This window comes from Kryptolebias marmoratus, linkage group LG12 (genome assembly GCF_001649575.2).
Source record: "Kryptolebias marmoratus isolate JLee-2015 linkage group LG12, ASM164957v2, whole genome shotgun sequence".
Lineage (NCBI taxonomy): Eukaryota > Metazoa > Chordata > Actinopteri > Cyprinodontiformes > Rivulidae > Kryptolebias > Kryptolebias marmoratus.
In genome coordinates, this window is record NC_051441.1 from 7,149,923 (window position 1) to 7,172,269 (window position 22,347).

The following is a 22,347-nucleotide window of genomic DNA, read 5'->3' on the forward strand; positions in this document are numbered from 1 at the left end:
GCAGCCTCAAAGCCCAGACAAGCTGAGGAACAGCTTCTTCCCTGAGGCTGTGAGGCTCATAAAGTTGCTCCCTGTGGGTTTTGCTTTTAATAATGAAACTTTAGATTATCTGTTCTTTCTCACGTTTATTTATTTATTTTAGACTGGTCTGAGGAACACATTTTGTTCTGTTTTGTCTCTGACATCACGAATGACAAATAAATGAAAGTCACTGTGCAGACGGCTGGCAATTCCTGAAATTGCCAGCCTTTTCAAAGTGTTCTGACTTTTGAAATGATCTTTACACCTTTAATCACCTGAAAAACTGCTCGTTTTCATCTGCAGTCCCTAGGCAGGTTGGAACAGTACATTAACAGGAAAATATGTAAGCAGAATATAAAAATATCAATTCATTAAAAGTTTACATATATGACTTGAAATAGATTTTTAGCATCTAAACAATATGAAATATCACAAGTCAAGTTATTTAATTTCCCTTTGGGATTAATAAAGTATTTTTAAATTGAATTGAATTGAAGTCTACTAAGTAAATTGTTTATTTGTCAGTTATTTCAGTGACCAATGTGGGCCACACACACAGACAGACAGACAGACAGACAGACAGACAGACAGATAGATAGATAGATAGATAGATAGACAGATAGATAGATAGATAGATAGATAGATAGATAGATAGATAGATAGATAGATAGATAGATAGATAGATAGATAGATAGATAGATAGATAGATAGATGTGACATGTCAGTAAAACCTATGGTGACCTACTTCCGACCATCTTAGAAATCAATAGTAATATTAAATCCAAGATTCTAATAATAAAGCTGAATTAATTTTACAATGAAAAAAAGTGTTTTGTAATCCCACTCAAACTCCTTTAAGTCTATAAAACATGGAAAGTGAGTGACTGTTCGTGCAGCTTGCAAAGGGGAACATTTACCAGTATTTCACCTCAAAATGTGGACGACAGAAAGTCGAGTTTGCGTACTGTGTGTTGAAAAATGTCCGTGGTTTCTCTGACGCCCCCTAACATCCGTGTGTAAAGTCTGCCGTGTTTGTAGTGTTGCTGTGCAGATCCTCGCGCATGCGCAATTCATTGTTTTGACTGAAAATGCCGTCGGTTTCGAAAACGGCGGCCAATGCGTCTCCTCAAACCGAGAAACCTACCCACTATACGTGAGTAACGCCGCTGCACGGGATCAGTAAAATCTGCCGTAGCCGAAAATGCGAGTTCCGCGTGCACTTTTGTGCTTTTGCATTTTTGGCATTCCTTAACTCTTTGTGTGTGCGTTAAAAACATGGTGCTTTTCCTGGCTTTGTGACTACCTTACGTTACACTGCTAACCCTGCTAACAACAGAGCCACGGCAGGAAATACGAACATCCCAGCTCGCTTTATTCGCTGTTCGAATCGTTTGCGTTTGTTTCGCCGAGTTGAAGGCTGGCTTTAAATCGCGTAAACAGCATCGCGCCGTCTTCTTAGTCCGCTAAACGATTAGCCAGGAACTCGCTAACCAGTCCGCTTGTAAATAGCTCGGCCTTCTTTTTAAGTTCCTTCTTTCTACGCACATTTATACACGTACGCCCGCAGGTTTTGACTTACAGTTAAGCCGAAATGCTTACGTAGTTGTCGCTGCGAATACCGAGCCTACGTTCGTGACCCAAAATACACAGAAGGCTACGGACAGCTGAACACGACACCTCTCGATGCTTTGTGTGCAGCTATTTTAAACTCGACTCTCTCTTCGTTTTTTATTTTTTGGTTTGTTTGTTTGTTTTCAGCTACTTGAAGGAGTTCAGGACAGAGCAGTGCCCGTTGTTTCTCCAGCACAAGTGTACGCAGCACAGACCCTTTACTTGCTTTCATTGGCATTTTCTGAACCAGCGGCGGAGGCGACCCATACGGAGGCGGGACGGTACCTTTAACTACAGCCCCGACGTGTACTGCACGAAATACGACGAGACCACAGGCATTTGTCCCGATGGAGACGAGTAAGTTGCGATAAATGTCACCCTGCAGACTCAGAACTAAGTCAGTAAATGACAGACATGTTTAGGGTTAAAAAAACAACAACAACATTTGGAGCAAATGCTGAAAGAAATATATTTTTAGTTGTTTATGTTTATGTAGTGAGTTTGACCATGACTGAAACTTTTTTTTCCTCCTGGTTTTAGGAGCTGTATGTTTTGAGTTTATTATTATAATTACTGAATTCCTATGTGTCAAGTTGTGTTTATGTAGCACAGTGTAGTTGACTTCTGGTTTTCCTCATTTAAAAGTCTGTAAAGGAGTACAGAGCTGGATCAGATTCATCAATTTGTATCATAAAATATGTTTAAAAAATTACCTATAATATCATTTAAAACAGGAACTATTTAAAAAGGTGTGCTGTGGTGCATTTTAAAACTCTAAAGCTAAATACTGTAATTTAATTGCAGCTTTATTTATTTGCTTGTTTAGGTTTAAACAGGCCAACAATTTCACGGTCTGCTTCTTTTATTGGTAGCTTTCTTTGTTGCTGTTTTATAAAAGCAGTGTGATTTCTGAGTTTATTGTTTGTGTTGCATAAGTAAATTTCTTTGTAAAATTGCCAATGTAACTGGTTGGCAATTGGTTAAAAAAAATCTATTAGTTGTTTTTGAAAAATGACATTTTTATGTTTTTGTGAACCTACAACATCAATATATATGTGCATGGTATTTTCTTTTTTGCAGATCTACCATTTGATAAAAATGTATATCCTTGATAATTTAGGGGTCTTAGGATATAAATGTTCTTCTGTCTGATCCAAAGACTAAACACAGAAACTCTTTAAAAGCAGTGATAGTGTCACACCTCTGAATGATAGATCAGCTAAATGAGCACAAGGAAAAGGAGAAAAATAGAATTTTTAAACTAATGGGAGACGTACAGTATATTACAATCCTCACAATTGCTTCTCTGCTAAAAGAATCTATTTTTGTTTGACCCTTTGTGTTGCTATAGCAACTGTTGCTCAAGAAAGAATTGGTTTAGACGAGGCTTACTGGTCATACATTTATTGAAGCATTGCTGTAGTTTCAGCCCAAACCCAAATTATATCTGTATTAATGCTTTTTTAATAATACCTGGATTACATATGTAGCTTTAAAAACTGCATTTTACAATAATATTTTAAACTTTGAGTCTTGCTACAAGTTTTGAACCTATAATAGCTTTAATTAGGAACTATTTTAGGTTTGGGATGCACGTTTCTAAATCGTTTTGTTGACACGCTCAGTCATTTCCGTTAAGTTTGTTTGATTTAGACATCTACGTTTTGTGTGCGCTTGTTTCCATAGCTGCCCTTATCTACACCGGACCACTGGTGATACAGAGCGCAAGTACCATCTACGGTATTACAAGACTGGCACTTGTATCCACGAGACGGATGCTCGAGGGCATTGTGTGAAGAATGGCCTCCACTGTGCTTTTGCTCACGGGCCACATGATCTCCGACCTCCAGTCTATGATATCAGGTGACACAAAGCAAATAGTGACCTTTCTTGCGTCTGCTGAAGTCCTGACTTAGTATCACAAGGCACCAAACGAACCAGTTTTACAAACTGTTTTCAGAGCTACTAACTGAGTGAGGTTATGTACACAATGAACAGTAATTTCCTTACAGTTTTCCTAGTTAAAATAGGTTTTTACTTTTTTGAGAAGCATGAAGCACAAGTTAACTAATTCAGTTTTTGTTCACAGGGAGATTCAAGCACAAGAGGCCCTCCAGAATGGTCAGTTGGGATCTGGGGAAGGTATTCCTGATTTACAGCCAGGTGTGCTCGCCAGCCAAGCAATGATTGAGAAAACTCTGACAGAAGATCCCAGATGGAAAGGTGAGTAAGTCACATTTAAAGGGAAAATATTGCATTCAGGCCTAAAGCAACCACACCTCAGCTGTAATGGGAAGAGACTAAATAAATCTGTTATTACAGAATTTCTTCTTTTGCAGATACCAATTTTGTTTTAGCCAATTATAAAACAGATCAGTGTACTAAGCCACCAAGACTATGCAGACAGGGCTACGCATGCCCCCACTACCACAACAGTAGAGATCGAAGACGAAATCCTCGAAAGTTTAAGTACAGGTAAGCCACAACGGAGTAAATGTTTTAGTGTTGTTACACGAGTAAGTAAGTGTTTAAGTGTCTGCCTCTGTTAATGCAGGTCAACTCCTTGCCCTAATGTGAAACATGGGGATGAATGGGGTGAGCCGTCGAAGTGTGACAGTGGAGACAGCTGCCAGTATTGTCACTCTCGCACTGAACAACAGTTTCACCCGGAGGTGAGAGAAATGCGTTTTGCTGCAGTCAAAATAATTTGAAGTGTTGCTGCTGCTGTTTAGGCTGTATTTTATAAAGTGATACTATTGCTAGAGAAAATACCAGAAATAATCATCGGGATATGTTTTTGGTCTAATAAAAGCTCATCTGATTAACTTGTGGATTTATTATTGGTTTTTTTTTCTGTTTGTTTATTCCAGATCTATAAGTCTACTAAATGTAATGATAAGCGACAAACAGGATATTGTCCCAGAGGACCATTTTGTGCATTTGCACATGTAGAAAGTAAGTATAGTAAAGGAAAATTACACATTTTCTTCAAGCTGCTTTCAAGAAAACACTGAACCGCTCAATAGAAACATTGATAGCTGAATAAGGATTGCATGAACAAAATAATGTTCAAAAATGGATTGTGTTACTGTTATTAGCTTATTTGGTTGATTTATTTACTTGAATCTTCAGGAATTCCCTCCACGGAGGAGACCATGAACTCATTGCTAACAGCGATCCAGTCGAGTTCACAGTCCCAGCTGGGCTCTCAGCAGTTTCCAGAGTGTCCAGTCACTGAGTGGAACAGTGGAGGAAACTCCAGCGCCAGTGCAACCAGTAGCAACGGACAAGTAGGAAGTGTATGTTTGACTTTTTTTTTTTCAGTCCTGTGATCTCAGATTAATCACAGCCAACTCATTTCAAATAGCTGGATTTCAAGAGTAGTCAGCTTTGTTTTTGCTTGTTGCGTGCACTCTCATTCTTCTGTTTGCTCGTTTTATGCATTTGTCGTCTTGTCATAACTGTGATCTGTTTTGTTACTTTTGGTCATCATTTTTTTGAGATCATATGCCCTTCTCTTTCTCAGGTTTCATGTTCTAGTAACTCAACCATAACACCAAGCTCAGGAAGCGACAGTTTGTTATCCCCAATAGGATCCATCAGCAGGCCCATATCTCTAACTAATAGTAGTTTATATTCAGAGTCCACCACATCAAGTGTCTCGTCTTTGACGTCTAACTATCCCAAAGCTCCGGGCTTTGAACGTGAGGATCAGGTACACAGACTGCACTCTTCAGACTTCAGAAGAATAAAACTCAGACAGCTTAGGGCTGACATTTATTTTGCATCACTATTTATTTTCAATTTGTTTTCCATATCATTTCTTTTTATTGGTTAAAATCATCTCATCATTAATTCCATAGCTTGTAGGTCATTTTATGTGTTTCAGAATATCTGCGAAATCCTGCAGATTCAACAAATATGACACCGCTCATATGGTGTCCTTCCTGAATTATAACCAAAACACTAAGTGTTGATTGTGAGATAAATTAATTTTTTTTTAATAACTTTTTTCTTGAAGTGTTGTGACTATCTTTACTATTCCAGAGGTCCATGTTTATTAATAAACTTGACCTAAAAACTGTCTATTTATTTGGACAGCTGGGGGTATTTGTGGCTGCATGATAAATATCTAGGTTGTTATAAAAGGCAAGTGGAGTCGAGCTACAAAGGTCACTTTGCTTTGTTAGAGGAACGAAAAAAGTAATTTGTTAACCTGCCTCTAACTTCAGTGCTTAAATGTATTTTAATTCATGTAGGTTAAGTACATATAAAGAAAAAACTGTTCCTAAAATTTGTTGTTTTTGTGTCATTTGATGATTTTTAGATTAAGAGCAAAGGTCATATGGATCAAAAACTAATGGACCAAGAAAAACAGGTTTGTGTGGTAACAGTTTCTCGATAGCACTGACTTGATATTAAATAATGTTTTATTTCATCGGACAAGCTTTAGTCGGTGTGAGAGTTAAACTTTTTTCTCTGTGTGACTTTCAGACACAGAACACTGTATTCTCTCCGGTGAACCCTTTGGCATCGAGCTTTACGTCCAGCATAACATCAAGTCTGGCTTCGAGTATCGGCTCAGATAGTTCCTCACCCACCACCTTATCAACAATGAATGCAAAAGCAACTCCATTCTATCCAGGGAGCAACACAGTGGAGTCAGTCATAGGTGAGTGTGTATAAAAGTCCACTTTCACTCCGTTTACTGTCAGACACCTGACGGATTTAGTTTCCCATCAGGATCAGCACTGGACCTGAAGTTCAGTGACATCAATGTTGCATCTCTGGAAAAGGAATTAGAGGAGCAAGATCACAGTTTAGGACTGGCAAGTATGTATATAAACGCACTCGTTTGTTAGATCAGACTATCATAAATGTTATTTGAGTTATTTGTGTGGTTCTAATTCAACAATCCCCTGTTCTTTGTCCATCAGGTCAAAGGGTGCTGGGTGGGTCTGCTCCTGTTAACATTCCAGGCTCCCTGGCACGATCATCATCTTTTAATTCCTCATCGTCACTTTCCACCTCCCCTCTAAGCTCCCTCTCCCAGTCTTTGTCTCAGTCCCTGCTCTCTGCAACTGTTTCTCAGCAAAACCAACCTTCGAACATGCTAGCCAAGCAAGAGCATGGCCTTCTAGGAACACCCACCTCTTCGTCCCAGAACTCTTTGGGTAAGCTGGTAGCTTGATTTTGTCTAAAGGGAGCCTGAGAGCATTTGATTAATTGTTTCAAATGAAACAACTTAAGGTTTAAAAACAAACAGTGTTCTGGATTTAATGAAGTACTTTGAATGTTCTGACAGGTTTTCATTTTGTTAACAATACACTCTGAGCTTGATTTGTTTGAATACGTTACTCACTTAGGGTTGAATGGAGGAGCCAGCAGCATCTGGGACTTTGTCACTGGCAGCTTTTCACCGAGTCCATCTCCAGTTTTCAGCAGTTTGACTTCCACAACCAGCACCGCTGATGTGGCACGCCTTTTTAGAGAGCTGGATGAAGCCAAGAGGAAGATCAAACAATGGGAGGAGGCCTGGCATCAAGTCAAACAAGTTAGTCTTCCACTTTTATTTGCTTTGCAGGATCGTAATATATACAAAATGTTTCCTTTTCAATTGTTTATGGCTTTTCAAACAAAGCACCGACTTCTGTTCTAGGCTTGTGAAGCTTGCCAGAAGGATGCTCTTGAAGCAAAGGAACAAGCGAAGACCGCCGAGGCAGAGCGGCAGCTGGCAGAGCAGAAATGGGAAGAAACGGAACGCAAGCTGAAGGAGCTCCAGGGGGACTTTGATGTGCTTTGTCGCACCTCTGGAACGCCTCTTCTTCGTAGCTACGGAGAGCTGGACCAGCTCCCCCTGTCAAAGCTTCACTCCATCCAGAGTCAGCTACGTAATGACCTAGACCTTATAGACGGGGTAAGAAAGCCCAGATCTCACACATTTCATTTGTAGCACCCGCATAGTTTCACAAGGTTGATCAGAATACACATCCATGTTTGTCATCAAGCATGCTTGTTTAGAAAGTCTGCATGAAATGTATTTTCCTAGGTTGCAGCTGATATCGGTTCTTTTCTTCCCCCAACAGGTAATTTATCAGCTTCAGTCAAAGAAATGTATAGTTTGCCAAAAGCATGATCGTTGCATTGTTCTGCAACCTTGCCAACATTATGTACTTTGTGATAACTGTGCACCTAGTAAAGCAGAATGTCCTTACTGTAGAACAAAAATATTGAAGTGGTGATGTACAGTAACTCAAGGTACTATTTAAAGAATTAGCCCTTTGGAAAAATTACTCCTAGATAACACATTTTCTAAACAGTAATGTCTTTTTCTTACAGTGATTGAATAATAATATTAGGATAAAATGATGTTTGACTGACCATGCAAATAGTATTAATCAAGTTACACACAGGAGATTCAGTCAATGTAGCTTATGCTCATTTTATGTACATGATACTTTAGTCAACCTAATTCCTTTCTGTATAAAATGCATAGCTCAGATTAAAATGTAAATGATCTTGTAATTCTCACATCTACCATCATCACTCTTTTTATCACCCTTGGCTAATCACAAGAAAGTCCTGCTTTTCCCAAATAAGAGTTCTGTCAAATTTGGCTCAAACTAAATGCGATATTACACGTTAAACGACTTCAGCCATTAAACTCGGCGTTCTAAATGAGTCTGAGTTTGTATCAGTGTGGATTAGGCTTTCATCTGTCCTGCAGCTTCTTCACTTTGTGCTTAAATTGAATTTGTCCTTAATGAAATTCAAAGTGATTTCAGTGCAAACTTTTAATAAAACACTGTAGATATCTGTATAAATTTAATTTTAAAAAAAGCTAGCGGAATTCGTTGCATTGACATAATTAAAAGTTGTGCATCGGAAATGTTTAAAAGCAAAACCCCTGCTGTGTCTGACATGAGGTCAAACAGTCACTCCCATCAAAACGGTAAATTCCAAGCATCTTCATGGAATTTGTCACACTTTAAAGCAAATTATAGAAATACCATTTTCTGCTTTTGTAGACCAGGAAAAAAGACCACCAGGATTATGAGTTTCTTGCACCAATTATTCTGATAATTGTGCACATAAAATGGGCAAAACTCATTGCTGAGTTTTCTTTAACTTAAGAGGAATACGTGTAAATAATAATGATAATAATCATGATTTGGAAGACGATTACGAGAAACTGATGTCCAAGCACTTTTGATATTTAAATACAAGATCCTTGTCTTTACTCTTATTCGTTTCGAATTTACCATTTCAAAGAGCATCTAAAGCTGAGGTGTGAAATAAGTCGTCCATCAACTGTATTGAAGCAAAAAGCACCGGAGTTTAGAAGCAATTTGCTATAAGAGTATACTTCTTTTTTTTTTTTTTCTAAAAGTCAAGAGTATTTGATTAAACAGATATTATATTTTAGTGAAAGTATCCTTCAATAGTAGAAAATGTTAAACATCCAGAAATAGTACTATCTTTAACTAAGTAGCAAATAATCCGATTTGCTCAGAAATCTTTAAAACAGATGAAGTGTTCCTCTTTAAATCAAGCTGTTTTGGTAAAACTACAGATACATTTTTTTAAAACATTTTTTATATGCAACCAGTCAAACATCATTGTTTTTGACCAAGTTGTTGAGGAAGTTTGATTTCTTATTAAGAGCACTTTGTTGACCTGGGGCTTTATTCATGGGTATATAGAAATATTTGCTTTAAGCTGCTTTGTAGGTATTCTGTTGTCCTGTTTTAGATTTATACTTTGTTTTTCTACATAAGCTAACGTCTGGAGCTTCTGTGTGTACTGTGAAACATTTGAATATTTCATGTTTCCTATTGTTAAATCACAGCATGGTTCTACATATTAAGATTTCATAGAAAAAAAGTACTTAATAGTTTCTACTATAGTTAGATTTATAAAATTTTAATCAAATAAGTACAAATGTAAACTGCATTGTAGGCGTAACCAGCAGCTGTAATATCAGTAAGGCACATCCTACATGTTAAGGCTGTTTTTCAATCAGTAGGTTTTATTACAATATGTAGAAATTTAAAAAAAAAACCTATTCATTAGCGAAGCATGTATTGTATTTACTATAAGCCTAAAATGGTAATTTTTGTAGGAATCTAGCCTCTTCTAGAACATATCGGCCTCGAACTCTAAAGTGCCTTGCCTTAGTTGAAAAGGTTATGTATAGGACTGTCGAAGCAAACGAGTAGTAGGAGCTTGTGCACAGGTTTCTGTGGATTTAACTTTGCAAAAAGCGTCAACATATGTACGACTTGATGTGTATATATTTTATTGTATCTGGCCAAATTCCATTGAGTATTTCTGCAGAAGGAAAAAAAACAAAACAAAACAGAACGAGGCTGAAATTGTTAGTGCCTGTGTCCGGATTGAACCCTTAGAAANCACACACCCCCCCCCACCCTCAGCCAGCAGCTCATTCGTTGGTTGTGGTGCTCTTTTGGTGCAGCTTCACTCTTTGAGGTTTGGTGTTTCGGTTTTCCATTTGGGAGTATGCAAACCTAGGACACCTGGAATTTGTATAGCAACAGTTCAGTTACTTTTTTTCTTGAAAGATTTCTGCAGTAAATGAAGAATTAGTCGTTTACTTGTAAGGTGGACTTTGATTAGAATTTGTGTTTTAGTTTCTCTAATTGAAATGACCTCCTACTGTGTAAAAAAAAAAAACTAAAAAAAAAAAAAAGAAAAAAAACTTTTTATTCTTTAAAATCAGTAGAAAAATCATGTATTTCCAAGTACACTTTTTACTACTTACAAATATGGGATAAAGCATTGTTTACATTCTCACAAATGACAATTATAAACAACTCAGAGGAAAGTTATCAAAGAAGTTACGGTGTTTTAGCGTTTTCATTACTATATGACGGCATATAAGGCAGGCTAAACACTTTCTGGTATTGCATGTAACCACAAAAAAAAAAATCAGTAAAAGAAAAAAAAAAGTTTGCACTGTGTCACACTGCCAGAACATTTGTATTGACTAAATATAATGTAGGTAAAGCTTAATAATTTCTGCAAGCTTCGCTGCTACTGGAAAAGGTATTAATGTAGTTTCTTGTTATACATTTAGATGTTTGAATGTTGTACATCCACAGCTCAGAGTTCATAAACTTTGGAATATTGTCTTATGCATCTACTTTGACTTATTTTTCAATTAAATTGTTCATTTGTAAATCCATATAAGACCAATTTTAGTCGTTTTGTAAATCACTTAAAATGATGTCATGGTCCTGTACTACTATCGTTTTTTTTTTTCGTTTTTTAATTGAAAAAAAAAAAAAGGTGAAAGTATCAACATTTTTGTTAACTTTTTTTTCTCCTGTACACTGGATAGTGGTGTATAGTGCAGCTATAGAGTCCTTTGGTCTGGTTTGTTTTTGCCTGTGAAGCCAACATAACTAATGATGTCTAGGGTGAAAAAGTCCAAATAAACCAAAGTGGTGTTTTAGTAGCTGTCCAGATATGTGTTCCTAAAGGAAAAATTACTCTTGAACTGAATTTAAAGACTTCTCAAGTATTAGATTAACCTGTTAACGAGTCCTGGTCTTCAAAGCTATAAATGACAGTGAAGAGCACAAAGTTGCATCATATGAAACTGAGGAAAAAGTTCAATATTTTAAGGAACTGAAGTTCTGTTTTTGATGGACTTTTGCTTTAATGTTTAATTCAGTCAAACTTAACTCTAGGGGTTAACTTCAAGATTTCTTTTTTTGTTTGTTTTTTGCTTAGATCATTAATAGTTTTTACCCACTTTTTGCAGTTTAACCAAAGACCTGTATTGTTTTATTTTTATTTTTATTTTTATTTCTCTACTACATTTCCTCATGTTTTACCTGAAAACTCTAAATTGAATAAATAAGAAGTAAATCACCTCGTACCTTAAAATAGATTCAAATCATTGAGGATAACTAATGGCATTTTTTTTTTCTACCTAAAGTTAATGATCAGTTGATATGCAGATGATCAAACATGCATTGATCCTTACAAAATGTGCATTTGTGACGTTTCTGGCAGGTTGTGCAATAGTTGCTGGCACATTCTGACCTGAAGCGAGAACTCGGTGTCAGTTTAATTGTTGTCTACAGTGAAGGAATGTCTCGGTTTAATGACATTTGTGCTTCTGAAGTGGCCATTTGAACTTCACTACAGTACTGTTTCAAGGAATTTGTTTAACGTTGCTTTATCGAAATAATTTGAAAAGAAACGATTTGTATTATGCATTTGTATGGCAGGCCTACGGTGACTGTAAGGTGCTTTCTATTTGTCTGAATCTGTGTTCTATTTCTGAAAACCGTGGTCCAAATTGATTTTTTTTTTTAATTTCATTATTTCTTGTTTTTTTTCTCTCTTTCCTCCTGGGACAGAAAATGATTGTGAAGTATTGATGGCAGATACAGACATAATTACAACTAAGCTGTTTTTGGTGACTTGTTGTGGACCCTCAGTTTCAAGAAAACTACTTTGGCCAATTTTCAAGGTTTCTAAAAAGACAAAGAAGTACTTCTTCTCTTTCTTCTGCTTTTTGTTTTTTTTTTTCCTTATCATTTGTTTTTTTCTTAACGGACCAATTATTTTCAGATAAATCTGTGCCTTTAATAATTACATATTGATTGACTTAAGAAGAAAAAAAAAACAAGTTGAATCAGAATCAAAATTGTAGTGCCTTACAATAATTTTGTGGACCATAATGTGATTGCTAAAGGTCCTGTGTATTCAGACCATGTGAGCTAAAAAGAAAAACTGCAAACCTGATGAGATTTTCTGCATTAATTTCACAAGATGAAACAAAAAGTTAGGATAAAGATACAATCGTCTTTGTCTGTGTTTGCCATACAGTTTAAACAGACCCAGCAATACGTAACCACTGAATATACAGTTTGTTCTGAATTAGGTATTTGGCACCAAGATGATGTTTTATTTTATTTTTGTTTTGTTAAGGAAAAAGCACCAAATGGGAAGACTCTTGTATAAAATGAATATTGATAGATGTTATCATGCTCTGCTCTGCATTGGAATAGTTTAATCTATTTTGCATTGTTGTTAGTCGTTGTGTCTTTCTTTTTGTTTAACTTTATGAAAATGGAGCCAGAAGATTTATGCAATCTTGTACATGTTTATGAGTATGATGTCTGAAGCTGTTCAAATTAAGTAAAAAAAAAAAAACATTTTAGTACAAAGTGAAAAATAAAGTGATCTGAATGTGGAACCGGTTTATCTATGTACTCAAAACATTTTCCACTAGAAATGTTATTTTAACAAAAGTTCTAAAATATTGAATGTATTGTTCTAAATCAGATATTCAACTAATAGGTCACTAGTTATTATGAAGCGCAGTTAATTGATAACAATGTAGCATTTAGTTGTGAACTGCTATTCAATAAAATATATTAGAATTTAAACAAATGCAAGTTTTCATGTTTCTGTTTGTCATTTTAATAAGACATTACCAGGAAAGCTACGTTTGCAGGATTTATTTAGTGATTTGATCAAGGATGTGTTCAGTTTGAGGAAACTGCATTTCATAAAAATAACTTCATATCATTGGGTCTGGACAATATTTATAGATTAAAATATGTTCCTTATTTTATGAGAAGCTGTATGAATAAGTAGGAAATTCTTTACTGATAATTGTAGAAGTTATTTTGTTCATATATGGATATATTTGTGTTGTGAACACAAAAACAGTTGCAAGTTTGTTTCTTTTCTACATTGTGTACCACATATTTACTGTAGTGTATTACTAGTTTGTTAACACTTGTTAAATTGTTACACTACAGTTATGCAATGGTTTACAGAATTCACAAAATATTTTTTATCATCTTAAGAATTAAAATAATTTTTCATCTGAAACGTGTGCATATTTTTGTCTCAAAATAAGACAGCTTCGTGGCTTAAAGTACAGCAGGCAAAGAAGAATGTTATTATTAGGAAAAACATTTATTACAGTGCAGTGGCTTCAATAATATTTAGATAGTCTAAAACTAGTCTTTTCCAAACAATCATCTTTGTAAAGACCTTTTTCTTTTGGGAGAGGAAGCAGACATTTCTGTGCGCTGAGAGGTTACGTCATCTGAAGAATATGTTTGGGGCACAATCGGAGCTTTTATAGCTCCATAGGACGACCGCTCCCCTGAGCTGAGGCTTCAAAGAGGTAACATATCAGCTGCTCTGCCTAAAGAACAGGACATTTAAATCCAAACATATTCACAAAAGAGATAAAATGATACATCTGGTTATGACAGCATTATCTGGTTAATGTTTAATAACCAGTTCAAGACTCATATTTTTTTTCTTTACCTACATGATCTAGAATCGAAAGCTGAATTTTATATTTGTAGAAAGAGAGGGAGAGAGAAAGGTGACTATCTTACCTCTTTCTCAATTTTTGGATAAATAATCATTTGTCCCACTTTTTTGAGGATTGGGTTGTCCTTATAAATGCTATGACAGTGGAAAGAAAGGGGCAAAGTTGTGATTTCAAATTATAAATGTATCAACTTTAAATCTAAGTTGTCTTTCTCCATACCTTTCAAGAAGCAGACTTAAACCAGTCACAATTTTTTCCCCTCGAAGAGCCACAATAAGACTAGGGGCCCTAAATATCTGAGCCATCTGTTGAGGACACAAGCCACAGTTGATATTTTGTATGAAAAATCCATCCTTTTAATCATTTCGCTCACCTTTTCTGACGGTACTGTGAGTATTTCAGTAATATGTTCAATCTGCTCATTGCCCAGTGTGCTCATTCTTCCTGCCACCAGATGGCAGCCTAACCTCAGCAGCTGCTCCAGCATCTCCAGCTGGGAAGGCATGTGGCAGTGTGGTGGAGCATGAGAGGGCATCAGCATACAGGTTGTCTGCCCACGGGATCCGTGTATCGGGAACTCTGGTACCAATAAACAAGCAAACAGAACATTTGTGCTCAGTTTACAAAGGTCACCTGGAGCAGAGTCATCCTGTATTTCAACATCGTTTTCAGGAGAGCTCTGCCAAAACCCCATAATTATTTCAAAAGGCCTGAACCCGAATGTTAAATGCTTTGACTTTAAAGTTGTAATGTTAGTACTCTGGAATATGTGTGACTTTAATATTATTCATACAATATAAAGTAAATACTACACCGCTGTACAAATGAAAGTAGAAAAGTGACCCACACCTCCGTATGGTCCTGATGTTGCCAAACCTGACAGATGTTCTGGTGTCACGTTCAGTGCGCAGTTCTGTTCGCGTTCCGCAGCAGCACATGGGTCTGAAGACGAGGTCTGTATCTGAGTAAAAAAAAAAAAGGTTTATTAAAAGAACAACCTCAAGTATTCAAAATGGTTTCAGTTTTTAAGTCAACTGTAATCCTGGGTTTAACGTGCCTACCTGCTCCTGTTTCATGGTGCTGGTCTCAGAGCAGCAGAGCCCTTCTGGGAAAAGTGTCTTTATCTGCCTGACTGCTTGTTGATGTGATCCTGATCCTACAAAAGCAGTAGTTTACTGTAGAACCTGTATGCCCATACACTGTTAAAGACGTGTGCTGTAAGTAGACCGTACCATAACAGGTTAACCACTGGGATGAGTCCTCCTGGCCCAGCACATCCAGCACTTTCTTCACAGCATTTTCTCCCTGGAGGCAGAGAGCCAGTGAGCCAGGGCACAGGTAGGGTACCTGTTCCTCCAGCAGGCATGAGGCTGCATAACTTCTGTCCAGGTTTACCACCCGCAGGCCCACCATCTTCAGGCCATTCCGCTGGAGTTTGCAAATTAGTTTTGCCAGACATTGATTCCAGACTCTTGGTTTGAACAGACATACAGTGAACATCTGTCGATCTAAACAAAGGGGTTACCACTCGAACTATACAATTATGCGAATAACATCGACTGGTGTAAAACTTGATTACACATCTTTGCACAACGCAGCTTACCAGAAATGAGTTCATGCTCAAAGAAAAAGAGAGAGGCTTGTCTGAGAGCCAGCTCTGGTGTGGGTGACATCAGAACACTGAGGCTCGAAGGACTGCTCAGGAGAAACAGCTTCTTCATGGTAGAAAAAGCATCTATGCCGTTCAGAGCACACACAAGAGCTGATGATGACATCAAATTGATTACGCTGCGGCGGTAATGCTGCTCTCCCACCTCGTAAGGACTAAGCTCCTGAGCCTGAAGTTGAGTCAAACGAGGCAGCCACTTCAAGCCGAGCAACTCAAATCCAGCATGCCCTTTATCACCTAAATGATCAAATAAAATGTTAAAAATCAAGGAATAGAATTCTCTGAACATATTAATTTGTATTGTCCTGATCTGTTTGTTTATTGAATCATGTAAATTTCGACCTGTATGTGTTTGAATCTGGTACAAGCAAAAACAAAACCAAGGACAGGGCTTTACTCTCAGAAGCTCCACTCACCTTTTGCTCTTTCAGTAAAAACTCGGTGTAAAAAGCTCAGGTTTTGGCTCATGTCCTTTCCATGCAAAGTCAAAATCACTTGCTGCTCCATGCCAGACTGAGATGGACACCTCTGATGTAATAGAATCACACTGGAAGGGTTGGGCACTGCCCACATGTGCCTAACTATAAAAGAAAATGTATTTTAAAAATACAGAAAGCAATTACAGGGGATCACTTTGAAAACCTATATGCACAGCGCTCACCAAAGATGTGGAACAAGCTATCACTGTATGGCACAGTGTGGAAACACAATCTCAGATCTGCTATTTGAACACCATCAGGCCAGGAATAAAGGCAACCCAGAAGCTTCTGAGCTTTGAATTCTCTCATTAGTGCTGAAATAAGATCATAACAGAGAAATGTCATTTTAAGAGCAAACTAAACATCTATACAACACTGCAGATTCGCAAAGTATTACAAATTCTACATATACTGCGTACAAAGTTTATTAAAACTTGAGATATAATTTGAGACCTGATGGCAGAGAGACGCTGTGGTGCAACATGTTTTCTTTACTCAGCAGTAAGACCAGACAGTGAGAAGGCGACTTTAGATCCATGGGATCTAAAAGAGATGTAGGTGGTCTGCAGAATACGATCATCTATAAAGAAAAACAAGGGCTTCAAGAGGTAAATGTGTATAAAAAATAATCTGTTTTCTCTACAGTATGGTCAAGTAATTACATAACACAATGGTTAATTTTTGTCTGCATTATGTATTGCTGCCTAAATCTTTATTTCAGATAGTTTGTGTGGTTTAGTTCCTCTGACTCTGTGTGCTTCTACCTGGTGGCTGGTGAGTCCCAGCATACTGGCTTCGTTGCTCTGAAGCCTCAGCCTCTGCAGGCCCATAAGACTAAAGCCTCTGCGTTCACAGACAGACAGCACTTGGCCATAGCAATGTGGAGGCACAGCAGGTGACACCACCAGGAGGAGGTCCGCTACCCAAGAGGAGAGAACGATTAGCTGCTCCAGTAAGGTAAAAATCTCATTTTGTTGCAGCAAAAATTAAAAAGAACTCAGGACTGTAAAAATTAAACTGATCAGCTAGAAGTGAACTTAAGCAAAATCTCTTTGCCTGACTTTTTGACTTGCTAAATAATTATACCTTTAGTTGTTGCACAGAGCAAGGAAGATGATCTGCTCCAATTAACCAGGCTCCCTCTGACTCTGTCATATGAAGGGGTGATTCTACAAGAAAACAGTGTTTGAATTTGACCTTATTAGATAAAAAGATCTGTTTAATAAAACATAACGTAATAGTAGAAATACTATACCTTTGTGCTATGTACCAGCGAATGGCACAGAAAAAGGTTGCACAGAAAGAAAAAAATAATTATTTGCAGGTGACCTTAGCAAACTCTAACTGGAAAATATTTTGTTGTTAATCCAAATGCAAAACTTGGAAAGATGAGACTAAAATCAACCAGAAACTACAGCGTGTCGAACAGAAGTTTGTTCAATGTTCGTGCAGTTCTCTGACTCGAGCATCAACACAGAACTCTTATAAAAAGCCTGAGCATATCAGCGAATCCTTGACTTGAAAGGAAGGAATAGAAAGACTTTTGGCTGCTTAAAAAAGGTCTTTAATAAGCCGTGGTGTAGTAGGATACTAGTGTCCTTTTGTTTTGTTTTCAGCTTTTTACGAATTATCTTAAATAGACTTTTTAAGAAACATGAAAAATAATTTATTTTTGACAACTTGTTTCCTGTTGTGGCTACACTTCAATTTAAATATCAATACAACATGTAATTTGCTCATGGTGCCCAAAATCAAGCTCATTGTTCAGAAACTTCTGATTATAAATAAGGTTAAACTGTGCGAGAACTAAAGTTTACATGGTCATGAGACTCTTTTGTTGTTTTGACAGCTGACCTGTTCGGATGCTGGTTGGGATTCTGGGCACTTCTTGCTTGAAGTCTTCCTGCAAACCAAAAGCACAGCTCCCTGTGGACTTCACTGGTCAGTTGAGGGCAGTGGATGAGTGGAGGTTCGTGATATTTGCAGACCAGACGGTTGTCAGAATTAATCCCCGTCTTCTTGTGTAGTAGAGGATGTATGGAACTGATTAAGCTCTTGAGCACTGAATGAGCGTGTGGACCTCGAACAGCCAGGACCAGGACTGGTTGTCGGGGCTCATTGACTCTCGGATTAACTGGTTCACTCCCTAAATGAGAGGAAGAGATTATTTTTATACACTTACAACTATGGGGAAAGATTCTACTGAGTTCAACATGGGTTAGTAATTCAGTGATACTAAATAATTTAAAGAACATGTTTAGTTACATCTTACCACCTTCTCCATTGGTCCCTTGTGTTGCATAAATCAGTCGCAGACCACACACATCAAGTCCGGAATCAAGAACCAGCTGAAGGGTGTAATGTGTTCCTACAGGATGCTGGAAGAAGGCACTGCTCCCCACAGCAACTGACACCTGCAGTAAAATTCAAGACAAAGATAACATGAATCCAGTCTCTGATTGAGTGAATTCTACAATTAAAGTTGTTACTTAAAAGCAACTAATACAGGAGAAAACCTTCTGCACACCTCTGTGTGGAGCTCTTGCGTGGTCTTTTGCTCCTTAAAAACAGGCTCATGAGTTTCCATTGTCTGCCAGTAAAACCCTGGACTGAGACCAAATGTCTTATCTATAACCTAAAGTACAAAATGAAAACAAACAACAATCAATAAAACACAAAATTATTTCAGTTTTTTAAAAAATATCACTGTACCAACTTACTTTTTTGCTGGAGGTGGCAGAGATGAATGAATTCAAACGGGATGGAGGCAGGTGGATGGGTGAAGCAAAGTCTTGCTGGTCCAGGAGGTTTCTCAGCTGAGGGAGCCACTCAGCCACTGCACTGAGCGAGGTTTCTGACAGAAACCTGGAGACATCGTTGTAGAAGAGTGTAGAGATGTATATATCCTTCTTCTAAAAAAAAAAAAAACAAATAAAAATAAGAATAAAACGTGTCAATATCAAACTTTTAATGCATTATATAGACGCAAATAAATCTTTTGGTTTGAACAACAAATCTATCTGCATCCCTATATGTTATTTATATTTACCTTTGGTGTAAAACTGTAGTGGGCCACAGCTAAGACATGCAAAGCCAGTACATTCTTTGTCATTTGCTGCTGAAATCCTGCAACCCAGAATGGAACCTGGGCACTAATATCATCTTTAGTGCGACAACGCTCTGGGCCAGCCTGATAGAACACAAACAAGTTACTTTAGAAAACACAAACAATGGCAAAAAATGATAAGCGTACCCATTTTCCACTTACCAGAGACAGAAACCAAGCAACTAAAGTGTTATAGATGTGTGATCTAGTTGCAGCTGAATGCAAATGTTTTCTTTTTCCATGAGCAGCATCCATGTCTGCGACCATACCAGGACTGGAGAGCCTGACTGTCAGTAGCATGTATTCTTTACTTTCTATATCAGCTGGTAGTGTGCTGATTGACTCTCGATGAGACACTTCCTGAAAAACAAGTTAAAGTAAGTGCAGGTAAACTTATTGTGCATTTTTTAAAAATCTTTTCTAGCCCTTACAGACTCATAAAGAACATCTGTCCTCTCAGCGGCTGGCTGCTTGAGGTTAACAGATTTGGTCGGACGATGATTTTCCAGATGATTAAGGATGTCTTGGTCTTGCCTATGACGACAAGTGGCCTTATTATGCTGTTGGTCACTGACATTTTCACCATCATGGATATGTTATTATTATATTGTTAACAATGAGTTGAATTAATAAAGACAAAGTTTGTACCTCTGCTGTGTTGGTTCTTTAATTGGATTATCCTGAGCTTCTATTTTAGATGTTCTGAACTTCGGTTCTGAAGCTTGCGTATCTCCAAATATATCTTGTGAGTCGAGGCTGTGTGCAGATTCTACAGAGTCAGGTGGCTTGTCCTTCATTTTCTCATCATCTGGTTGACGTTTGTCAGGATTTGTATTCCTCTTTATTTTCATTTCACGTACTTGTTGAAGCAACATGCACTTGCCAGTCACTTCCCTATGAACAAAGATGAGAGTATGATCTAACAAAAATAAACTACATTTTTCTAAGACAATTATTTCCAATGCAACATGAACTTACCTGTTCATCATTTGGGATTCAGAAAGGTTTTTGATAGTATTGCCTGGTGAAAGATTTTGGGATGTTCTTGCCGATTTTATTGAGGGGTCAGGATATCGCAAGTCAATGTACACAGTTGGACGTTCCTGATCACTCAGTTGCAACTCTGCTCCCTCCTTTTCCAGTGATTTATCCAACAAAGTTTTCTGCCTGGAACAAATAGAACATTATTAATATAATGCAGTTTTATGGTTTCAGGCACAAAACTTGAGCAGAAATTTGTCTGACATTACCTGAAACTGTGTACATCTTTAACAGGCTCTGACACAGCCTGGTTCTCACAGAAAGCAACGAGACTCTCCATGATATCTGTGTGAGACTGGTTGTTGTCTGCATCTATGAACAAATACACAAAAAATTAATTTCTAATGTAAATTACCATGCATGATAATTGTTTACCAAGGCTCAGTAAGTGACTGCTGGAAGGTAAAATAAGTTTGAATCACTAACCTGTCTGTGATTTCACAGTTTTAGTTGACTTACGCTGCAGCACAGTCAGCCTGTCTTTGGTCAGATTTTTTAGGACATCATCCAAATCCCACTGGTCCAGTCTCTGAAGTATGAATGACATGTATACATTTTCCCCACTTTTTAGAAAGGAATCAAACATATTTGCCTGAATCATTATATAGTACGTATGTAAACACACCGCAAATGAGAGAACAGGCACTCTGAACTTTGTGTCGTCCGCATCCAGTTTGGCTCCATCATACAACATACTACTGCTCTGATTTTCCTTTAGAGACAGAAAAATGGACAACAAAATCACATGTGTCTGAGTTTTAGGTTATTTTACTCTAACCCAGGGGTCTACAGCTACAGCACGGTGGCTACATCTGGTTCTTTAGTCCCTCTGCAGCAGTGCTTTGTAGCTTTGACAAAAAACATAATATGAAAATGAATAATGTTAATATTCACAATAGAAAAATATAGTTTTAGCAGTTTTACAGTCCAATATTTTGCCAATATGCCACACAGTGTGATCTTTCTCTCAAATTACCAGAAAATTAAACATTTTTGGATATCTTTAAGGCAAGTTGCAAAAAAGGTAAAACAGACAGTGAAGTTTTGCAAACATATCACAGATTATGAGAATTTTTATAAGACTTAATAAGTTGTGTCTTTATTTCAACATTTTTGCGCAAGAGTCACTACCACCACAGGCCAGAAGAGGCCCTGCCCAGCGAACTGAAAGTGGCCCGCAGGCCATCAGTTGATCTCAGTTCAAGCCCACGTTTTGTCTTTCTTGACACAGTTTATTTAGCGAGATCAGGGTCAGAAATGGCTCACTGGATTGTAAAAGTTGCAGACCTCTGCTCTGGCCAGTACAGGGGCTTCGAGTCAGTAGAAAACCCACCTCAGTATCAGCATGAAAGTACTGTGTACAGTACTGAGTACTCCCGTTTTCCACAGCTTCATTTTCATCCAACTGTTTGTGAGTATTATCTGACCAACCTGGCAATGTTTTTGGTTTTACCAGCTCCTGTTTGGGGGTGAAAAACGCACACGATGCTGACAAATAACAGTAAATACTGAGTATGTTTGTTTGGGGATTATCGTGATGTCAACATCGAGTTGATGAGACTATAAATCACTAACTTGTCGTTTAAAATCCTCCACTGAAAAGGTGAAGTCCTCGGGGATCTCCAGCGAATAGCCAGCTGGTCTTTGGTATATGGTGACATCTTCTTTAACGGCCTGTAACGTTTTAAGAACAAGTTAGCTTAAAAAAATGACAGCGACTAGCTAGTTGGGTTTGTTAAAATGCAGGTAGTTAAAAAAAAAAAAAAAAAAAAAAAAAAAACTTACTTCAACAAAGTCAACGTCCATGGTAGGTATGTGTGGTTCCGCATTCCTCAAAACCGATTTACAACACTGAGAAAGTTTCAAATCCATTTTAGTTTTCATTTACGTTACCACATTTTAACGTTACGTGCCGCTGCTGAGAAGTCCTGGTTACCCATGGCAACAAGACGCGCGTTCCACCACCCGTTGCTGCTACAAAAGTGTTGCCTTCAGGCACTGTCAGAAATACGGCAACTGGTTCTAAAGTGACTTTTTTTTAATCATATTGTTTATTATCTTATTTTTTTTCTCTTAACAAAGTATA

The 22,347-nt window shown here is 37.6% G+C and overlaps 2 protein-coding genes across 5 annotated transcripts; one reads left to right on the forward strand and one right to left on the reverse strand.

Moving 5' to 3' along the window:
• The first annotated feature begins 1,060 nt into the window (after window positions 1–1,060).
• Window positions 1,061–9,981, forward strand: unkl (unk like zinc finger). Of its 2 annotated transcripts, XM_017429356.3 has the most exons (16): window positions 1,061–1,174; window positions 1,780–1,989; window positions 3,319–3,495; window positions 3,722–3,855; window positions 3,972–4,107; window positions 4,187–4,304; window positions 4,503–4,587; window positions 4,765–4,931; window positions 5,159–5,347; window positions 5,960–6,010; window positions 6,127–6,304; window positions 6,376–6,465; window positions 6,570–6,806; window positions 6,999–7,186; window positions 7,292–7,549; window positions 7,719–9,981. In XM_017429356.3, exons 1-16 carry the CDS (start codon window positions 1,110–1,112, stop codon window positions 7,872–7,874), a joined length of 2,439 nt encoding a protein of 812 aa, XP_017284845.1. In that variant the 5' UTR covers window positions 1,061–1,109; the 3' UTR covers window positions 7,875–9,981. The 2 variants fall into 2 exon arrangements, with proteins under 2 accessions (XP_017284845.1, XP_017284846.1); XM_017429357.3 differs by lacking the exon at window positions 5,159–5,347.
• A 922-nt stretch (window positions 9,982–10,903) lies between these two features.
• Window positions 10,904–22,293, reverse strand: LOC108243695. 3 transcript variants are annotated; one of them, XM_037978582.1, is made up of 28 exons: window positions 22,047–22,293; window positions 21,837–21,935; window positions 21,595–21,720; window positions 20,887–20,973; window positions 20,688–20,790; window positions 20,471–20,573; window positions 20,199–20,387; window positions 19,869–20,114; window positions 19,652–19,754; window positions 19,383–19,580; window positions 19,164–19,304; window positions 18,835–19,026; window positions 18,642–18,749; window positions 18,387–18,528; window positions 17,969–18,260; window positions 17,201–17,283; window positions 16,879–17,033; window positions 16,568–16,694; window positions 16,297–16,428; window positions 16,052–16,216; window positions 15,570–15,872; window positions 15,199–15,474; window positions 15,028–15,122; window positions 14,816–14,927; window positions 14,340–14,545; window positions 14,186–14,271; window positions 14,031–14,100; window positions 10,904–13,831 (listed from the first exon to the last, which is right to left on the reverse strand). In XM_037978582.1, exons 1-28 carry the CDS (start codon window positions 22,143–22,145, stop codon window positions 13,763–13,765), a joined length of 4,107 nt encoding a protein of 1,368 aa, XP_037834510.1. In that variant the 5' UTR covers window positions 22,146–22,293; the 3' UTR covers window positions 10,904–13,762. The 3 variants fall into 3 exon arrangements, with proteins under 3 accessions (XP_037834510.1, XP_037834509.1, XP_017284797.3); XM_037978581.1 differs by having other exon boundaries at window positions 18,390–18,528; window positions 20,688–20,973; XM_017429308.3 differs by having other exon boundaries at window positions 20,688–20,973.
• Between the last annotated feature and the right edge of the window lie 54 nt (window positions 22,294–22,347).